An 8,533-nucleotide genomic window follows, 5' to 3' on the forward strand; every position below is an offset into this window, starting at 1 on the left:
AATGCCCTTTCTTCTGAGGCCTGTGCCAGGTCTTTATGTCAATGTTCAGGGTGTAAGGTCCCTTTGCACTACAAGATTTGTGTGTTCCAATCTCTATTAGATAGGATCTTATTTGTATGTATAGTATTTTCCCATTTTAATGTGCCTATGCAAAAAAAAGAGCAATGCCAAGTGGCGTTATTGGCGCATATGGGGGCTGTAAGAACAAGTCCAACAATCCCCATGACATGGTTCAATCATAAGCATTAAACTGGGGGACTTTTTCACCAAAATTCCTTGTTGAACAGCCCATAAAGAGAAGATAAAAAGTGGTTAGAATCCACCAAAAAAAAAAAAGTGGTTAGAATCATCACTGTATAAGGGAATATTTATTAAGACTTATAGCTGTCAGAGAAAAAATACAAAATATTCGAAAGAAATACGTGTCCATTTTATGTCTTTTGAAACAGTTTGGGGTTGTTACACACAATGCACAGCTTTGATCTGTGATTAGGATTGTGCAGTACTAAAGTTAAAAAAGAGTAATGTGGGTTAGTGATGTTTGAGGGGGTGAGAGAGTTAAGGAGTAAAAATGAGCTTTGTAGGGGTGTGGGAAAGGGCAGAATACAAAATGGACATTCTGGATATGCAAAACTTAACATAAGGATAAGGAATACTCTTTTTTTTTTTTTTTGGTTTTTGGGCCACACCTGTTTGACGCTCAGGGGTTACTCCTGGCTATGCACTCAGAAATCGCCCCTGACTTGGGGGGACCATATGGGACACCAGGGGATCGAACCGCGGTCCTTCCTTGGCTAGCGCTTGCAAGGCAGATACCTTACCTCTAGCGCCACCTTCCCGGCCCCAAGGAATACTCTTAATATATGCAGTGTGCGCGGGGTTCCCGCGCGGTTTTCCATATGTAGACTGGTCAGAAATTGCCAGTGACAAACTTAGTGCAACCGAGCAAAACTCAGCACACCCCAAGTTAGAACCCACCATTTCTAGCCTCCTGGGCTGCCACCCCAGAAGACCTGGAGGCCAGGGGCAGAAGAGGGGAAGGCTGGGGGCCTATCAAGGCTCCCAGCGCACCCAAGTTAGGGAGAAGGCCTTCCACATGGGGTCTCCCCAAACCCCATGCCAGCTAGAGCTAGCCTCCAGCTCAAGAGAGCAAAGCTATAATTTTTCTAAACTCACCTAAGTTTCAGGCAATCTGCCAGCTTAGGTTTGGGCATGCCTGATGTAAAGCATCAAGCACTTGGACTGGACTAGGCTGGACAGAGCTGGTAGCACTAACATGAATGAATAAAGGAGGCAAAAATAGGGACCAGGAAAGGGGAGAGAGAAGTAAGAGACAAAGTGGACCAGATACTCCAGAGTCACAGATGATGGCAGCACACCAGCCAAAGACCCATCTCTTCTCTCTATAGTTGTATGACTTTACATTAGTCACACCAGATCTCTCTAAGCTTCTTCTATATGTGATTCAGAGGGCAGCTATTTCTAATCTTGTCACAAGAGTTGTCACAGTGCTTTGTAAGCTGTGTGAAGGGCTGTGCCACTTTAAGGGCACACATCTGTGAGCAAATCTGATAGCAGCTTTTGGACATGGGCACCTGTAGAGGAGCAGGTTTGTACACCCCTGGTGCACAGCCCACACACTCCTCAGTACACACATTCTCTGAGCTTCTGGGTAATAACTGTACACTGCAGTGAGGTATATACTACAGTGGTGAATATACTACAGTGAGACATGTGCTTCAGTGAGATGTATACTGCAATACAATGCATATTTCAGAGTATATACTGAAGCAAGATGGATGCTGCAGGGATGTGTATACTTCTGTGAGGCATAGACTGCAGAAGATTTATTCTGCGATAAGTCATGTACTTCAGTGAGATTTATACTGCAATATATGTACACTACAATAAGGTCTATTTCCCTCAAGCTCTTTTCATCTTTCTTGTTTATCTGTGAACAATGAAAGAGATTCGTGGGAGGGGGAGTCCTTGATTAAAAGACAGGATCAGAGAAAGTGGCCTCAGAATCCTGCTAAAGGATGAGGAGATGGTCCAAAGAGCTAGAAAGCATGTAGGTGCCCTGGGTTTGATCTCCAGTACCACATTGGGAGTGGCCTCCAAAATAAAACTAAAGAAAATCAGAAACCAGTAATAACCTCAGCTGTTCACACAGCAGCCAGTTCCCAGTGGAAATGTATAGTCTGACAGACCTTTGTCAGTCTTTTCCCTGGTGGCAACCTCAGTCTCATCCTTTGTTGCTAGAATTCTGTGCTTTATTGTACTCCCTTTATTGTCTTTCTGCAGTATCCCAGCAGATTTCAGATATTATCTCTAGCCTATTCCAGAGTTGATTAGAAAGCTGGGATTGCAGGGCCCCAAGATCTATAAAACACAAGATCCCAAGGGGCTATGTCAAAACTTTTTGATACAGAAAACCTGGTGATGCTCAGGATTTACTCCTGACTCCGTGCTAAGGGATTATTCCTGGCAGGCTTAGGGTACCTTATGGGTGCTGGAGATTGAATCTAGTTGGTCTTATGCAAGGCAAATGCCCTACTTTCTGTACTATCATTTTATACTATCAAACCTTTTGTTTGATTGGTTTTTGTCTTTATTTGGTGGTGGTGGTGGGAACTCCTAAAAGTGGTACTCAAAGACCCCTTTTAACTTTGTGCTTTATAGACCATGTGGTGTTGGGCTCGTACCTGGAGCTCCAGCAAGCAAAGCCTATGCTGCTGCCCCTTGAGTCACCTCTCCAATCCTTTATTGTAACTTTAACTTTGCTGTCACTGTAAGTTTGCTCAAGAATGTACCCCTTATTTATTAACCACCCCAAGTTAAAAATCTGCCAACTGCTACGTTCTTCTAAATTCATGGCCAAGGGCCTTCAGAAATGCCCAAGTTGGGGATCTAATAGCATTTCTCCAGGTCCCACTGTAGATTTGCATGCCACTTGAGATTCCTCTGCCTCTGGACGCAGCCCAGGTGTGAGGAAAAGAACTCAAAGAATGGGGTTGAGCAAGAGCACAGCAGGTAGGGCATTTACCTTGTACATAGTTGATCCAAGTTCAATCCTCAGCCTCGCATATGGTTCCCTGGACCTACCAGAAATAATTTCTGAGCACAGAGCCAGGAGGAACTCCTAAATGTCACTGGAAGTGTCTCCAAAACAAACAAAATTGATTGAGGACATGAACTTTGTCTCAGGTAGTGCCTGTGGAAAAGGAGGCTTTGTTGAGAACTCTAGCACAGACAAATGCCCATAGAGGACTACTTATCTTGCAGGAGGGACCCATCTGCCACTGTCTCTTTCATGGCCTCAGTTTCCCCTTCAATGAAGCAGGAAGCAACTTGTTGGAGTCTCTGACATTGCTTTTTGTTTGTTTGCTTTTGGGACACACTTGACATTACTCAGAACTTTCTCTTGACTGCACTCAGGATTCACTTCTGGCAGGGCTCAGGGTGTTGGGGTGTTGGGGATTTAATGTGCATTGACTGCATGCAAGACAAACGTTCTACCTAACATACTACCATTCTGATACCACTTTTTACCATTCTGTTACCACTTCCTGCCATTCTATGTGAGAACAATGAATGGGGTCTCTACCCTATGGATAGAAAGTGTCAGGGTACCAGGAAAAGAGGTTCTGGTCTAGGCAGAAATAAAAACTAATCTGAAGTCAATTAGAAGGAGGAGGGGTAGGCAAGGAGGTGGTGGGGTGATCTGGAAAGAATCTGAGGGGACAAAGCCACAGAAGGCTCACTCTGTGCTGAACTGGGAGTGCAATAGCCAGCACTGGTGTGGGGTTCCAGTTAGTTGTGATGGAAATTGAGGAAACTGTAAAAGGTGGGGGCAGAGAGCTCCATTGACATCTGATATTTCTAGAAAGCTTACTCTTTGTTCCTCTTTGCTCCTCCTTTGACACTGAGTGGGTGACTAGGACAATGACAGAAGCCCATATGGAGGAGGAGGAGGACCAGCTCATGGAGAGGAAGGAAGAAAAGCTTATTCACCCTGAAAAACTTTCCTTTGTTCCACTCAGAGCAGCAAGAAGGAGGTCCCAGGGGGAAGTGAAGATTCTGGGGAACAGCAAGGCCTTGAGCTTGTATGGCTCCTCCCTGGGCCTTTTCCTTTGACACATGAGACCTCCCTAGGTCTAGCTCAGAGTCTCTGCCAGCCCCTCATTTGAGCTGCCTGGCTGCCAGCCCAGATTCTGAATGAACACAGGCTCCTCTCCAATAGGGAACTTCCCCAACTACCTCAGAATGGGAATTTCCGTTCCCTCTCCCCTTCAGATCCCAGCAGAGATTAGTGAGAGGGACTTGGCATCATCCAGAACTTTCTTTTCTGCTCACACCGTCCACCTTGGGAGACTTTTGTCACCAGTTCACATTTCCACACGTGATCTTAGCCAAAAGGCTGAGAAGCAATCCCAGTTCACATTTCCAAAACAGGTTTGAACCCTGAAGCAGGTCAGAGCCTCACCTGCTCTGAGTGGATTCAAAGTTGCTGAAATACCTATGCAGCTTTTCTGTGATGCTGGGGACCAACTAGTCTCCCTCTCTGAGCTCTGATTCCCTCCCCTAAGAAGAGAAGATTAAGAGGCCAAAGAGATAGTACAAGATGTCTTGCGGGTAGCTGACTCCTACTCAATCCCTGGCACCACCTTAAGCTCATAGTTCCAGTAGCACTTCAGTACTGCTGGCTATGAACCAAACTCCTCAGCGGCCCCCCCCCCCCCCCAAAGAGGTTAGGCCTCTCTTTCATGGTAGCTTCTTTGATTCTCAGGCTTAGGAGAGGTCGTGGCAGCTTAAACTTTGGAATGTGGACAAAATCTGAGGAAGGATGGGATTCCAGGGGAAATGAGCCACAATCTCCCAGGTCCTTAGAAACGACAGTCTAATGAGTTAGCCAGGGTTTTCATTCATCAGGGGAAAACATTCTGCAAGTTCAAATAAGATAGTCTGGGGGTCTAGGGAATATGTTTCAGTGGATCAAACACCTGCCTAGTAGGTATGAGGCCATGAGCTAGATGCCTGGCACCACCCCTAAATGCTGAGTGTAACTTGTACTGCCATTGATATCACTTGTGCTCCCACAGTGTTAGTGATCTCCAGGGCACTATCTTTGGGTGAGTGTGAGCACCAGATCTCTGTGTTCAACCCCTGGGGAGCAGCACAGCCATGTGTCAACCCTTGGCTATCAAAATCATATTAGTGAAGGGCAGCAGGGGCTTTACAAAATAAATGCAGGGAGAGGTTCTGGGAAGGTGCTCAAGGTGGGTGGCTGTGGGGGTGTGTTTGTATGTTAGAATCATTGCAGAGACTGACTAGGAACCCTGAGAGGCAGGTGGCAGTAGTTGGGGTGGATCAAGTATCAAGGAGAATGGAAATAGTGTTCTAGGAGGCACTGAGAGGCAGAGTGCTTTCAGACTACTTTCACACACCATTTGTGAGATTGTACCCAGGATTCTGGACTGGTCTTTCCTGAGATGGCCATCTGAAAGGTCTCCAGAAATCCCTCTTAGAGGTATGTCAGTAAGTTTAGACATGGCGAATCTGGGATGTGTGTTCTGGGGTCATAGTTCCTTGCTAATGTGAATTCTGAACAAGAACTTAGATTCCCACTGAGGAACATTGGGGTATCCTGACAGGGAGAAGATGATGCTAGAAGTACCTCAGGGAATCCTGGCTCCTGCGAGCTCCTGAGAACTCTGCTCTTTCTTTGCAAAGTCTCTGTGGCCCAAACATGGTGTATGTGGCAGTGCCACTTAGTTCTTATCATGGTGGTGATGTGCAAGTATTTCCTGTCTGAACATGTTGCAATTTATAGCTGGTATCTCCAGGACCCTTTAAAAGAGAAAAGCCACTAGGATCCTTTATGCCTATGGGACAGTGCAAAATCAGAAGTCTGAGGTAGGGAATGGGCACTGGCTTCCCAGTTCTGCTCAGCAGCTCAGAAGCTGCAAGGAATCCCCTCAGAGCTGTAAAAGACAGTTTTCTGACACGAGTGCTTAGAAGTTGCAGATTTTTGTGAGATTCTGTGGCTTTCAATGCCACCAAACTGTAACTTGACCACAAGCACCCTCCTATCTTCATTCCAGAGCATTCACTCCTGCCCCCCACAGGATTCCAAGGCAACCTGGTCAGGGCATGCTTCCAACTGCTGCCTGCTGCACAGGTTCCAAACTCATAGGACTTTCCCCCAAAGGTGCCTATTGGCTCTTTGTAAGGTGTCTGCTAGCTTGTCAGATATACGAGCAGGCACCAGTTGGAAGAGGTGGCTGTGGGCTGATTCCATCCAGAATAAGGTCGTTATGCTGACAACACAGACATTGGACTCTGCATAACTTTCTGAGATGATTGACCCCTCTGGAATTGAACCAGGTTAAAGATGGAAAAGAGCACAGGTTAAAGATGGAAAAGAGTAACGGGCTTTAAACTCTTGTTAATAGCAATGTGATCCACAAGGCTTCCTAAATCTAATTTTTTTTAATGTTCATTCTATGGTTTATCAAGCCCTCGGGTTCAGCAAAACTTGCCCAGTGTCACTATCCAGCATTTCCTCCCAGAAGTCAATAGGATTTAATACTGTGCTGCTGGGAAGCCTGCATTGAAGGTGGCTCACTGGTCAGATCCAAGAACAAGCATCTACCCTGTGGACTCCCTGTTTTGGTTTCTTTTCTCTCGGCAGTGCTTTTTTTTTTTTTTCCATTTCAGGGAAAGTGGAACACTTAAGAACTGCCATCATGGCTCATGTCTGGTTTTTGTGAATATAACTGGGCTGAATTCCTACCCCCAAACTTCAATCAGTCTCACTTCTTCCCTCTCATATTTCCTAGGATGCTCCCCGGGCACTGGTTCAGCACTTTTTTAATTTCACTTCGTCATTGCTGGAGGATAAGAGTTTTGCCAGGACTCCACCCTCTTTTTCTTTCATAAAAAGCAGAGGCAGAACTGAGGAGAAGACAGGCTGATTCAACCTAGAAGCCCACAACTCTTGGACTGAAGCTTGTGTCTTCCTGTCCATCATGAAGATCTCACTAGCCATCCTGTGCTTGCTGGCCACAGCTGCTACCCTCATAACCCAGCTGCTCGCTCAGCCTGGTAAGTTGGATGCTGGAACATCACCTGGTTGGAACATCAGAGATGAAGGGGTACCCAATTTCTTAGCTAGCATTGCTTTCTACCATAGAACCTCAGAGGAAAATCAGAAGGGAGTCTAGCCACATAGCAGCTTCCAGGGAGACTAGATAAGAATTCTAGGGGTCCCTTGCAGGGTCCCAGCTCTGCAAACATAACCAGGGTACTATTTCTGTCTTAGCTCCTGTGAGCAGTGTTTGAGGACTGGAGAGTGATCAGAAAGGTGGATCTCTGGTAGTGAGGGTGAGAACATTTCCAGAGAGTATGGAGGGAAGACTCAGAATTGGGACTGGAGCATCTTCACTAGTTCCAGCAGCAGGGACAAAAAGGGTTCCACATCTGAGCTGCTGTGTTGATCTTCCTTAATGCTGATAGATTGGATTATTAACCCCTCATAATCACATTTCCTTAAATCATCTAGTTTTTACAATCCCCTTTCCTCTTCTTGTTGGTGTTGTTTATCCATTTTACAGCATGGAAAACTCATACAAGACATTCTTCTCTGAAGTTTTTCCCTCTGAGAAGAAGTGTTGGGGTGCAATGAATTACATTTATATTGCTTTTCCTTCCTTTACTTTAACCTTATTCCTCTTTTCTGGAAATCAGAAAAATTTAGCTTAACTGAACATTTCTTTTAAAATTTTCATTTTCAGATGCTCTTACTTCCCCCGTTACCTGCTGCTATACTTTCACCAGTAGGAAGATCCCGCTGCAGAGGCTAGTGAACTACAGCAAAATCACCAGCAGCAAGTGTCCCAAAGAAGCTGTGATGTGAGTTGAATGTACCATCTCTCCCTGGTTCACTTTCCCCTCAGGGAACAAGGACAAATCTCCCAAAGCTCATACACCAGGTCATAGAATCAGATCAGACATCATCTAATACAGAATCCAAAAATGTCAATGGGAAGTCAGGGGCCACAGGGTAAAAGTGATACCCACCTCCCTCCTTACTGGGTGCCAATAAGACAACCCAGTTCTTTAGACTAAGTCAGAATGATTTCATCCACAGGAGCCTGAGAGCCCTCCTTCCTCCTGTCTTCCTCCCCAAGTTCTCAAGGCAACTTCAGGGTAGAGGTGCAGAGTGGGCTGCATGAATAGGCTAAACTCTCAATGGAATTCCATCTAACCACTTGCTCTTTTCTTCAGCTTCAAAACCAAAGGAACCAGGGAGATTTGTGCCGATCCCAAGGACACATGGGTTCAGAATGCCATGAAAGACTTGGACAAGAAAAACAAAGCTCCAAAGCCAGAAGTACTTACTCCAAAGCCTGAAACCATCTCTTCAAAACATAAAGGACTCACTGCAGAGCCTAGAACATTTTCTCCAACACCTGGAACAGTTGTTTCAACACTTGAAGCTCTCACTGCCAATACAACCATCAAAAGCTAG

At 45.6% G+C, this 8,533-nt stretch overlaps 1 protein-coding gene across 1 annotated transcript; it reads left to right on the forward strand.

Annotated features, from left to right (window-relative positions):
• The first annotated feature begins 7,005 nt into the window (after positions 1-7,005).
• LOC126031719 (monocyte chemotactic protein 1B-like) lies at positions 7,006-8,533 on the forward strand. The gene is made up of 3 exons (XM_049789692.1): positions 7,006-7,107; positions 7,797-7,914; positions 8,290-8,533. The coding sequence occupies exons 1-3, from the start codon at positions 7,032-7,034 to the stop codon at positions 8,531-8,533; spliced, it is 438 nt and encodes a 145-aa protein (XP_049645649.1). The 5' UTR covers positions 7,006-7,031.

This window comes from Suncus etruscus, chromosome 1 (genome assembly GCF_024139225.1).
Source record: "Suncus etruscus isolate mSunEtr1 chromosome 1, mSunEtr1.pri.cur, whole genome shotgun sequence".
In the NCBI taxonomy this organism is placed as follows: domain Eukaryota; kingdom Metazoa; phylum Chordata; class Mammalia; order Eulipotyphla; family Soricidae; genus Suncus; species Suncus etruscus.

What these genes read in the sequence shown, in the direction of transcription:
- LOC126031719 (XM_049789692.1), top strand. Translation starts at nt 7,032, where the DNA reads ATGAAGATCTCACTAGCCATCCTGTGCTTGCTGGCCACAGCTGCTACC. An exon ending in CCAGCTGCTCGCTCAGCCTG is followed by an intron (nt 7,108 to 7,796) that starts GTAAGTTGGATG and finishes TTTCATTTTCAG; the next exon opens with ATGCTCTTACTTCCCCCGTT. An exon ending in TGTCCCAAAGAAGCTGTGAT is followed by an intron (nt 7,915 to 8,289) that starts GTGAGTTGAATG and finishes TCTTTTCTTCAG; the next exon opens with CTTCAAAACCAAAGGAACCA.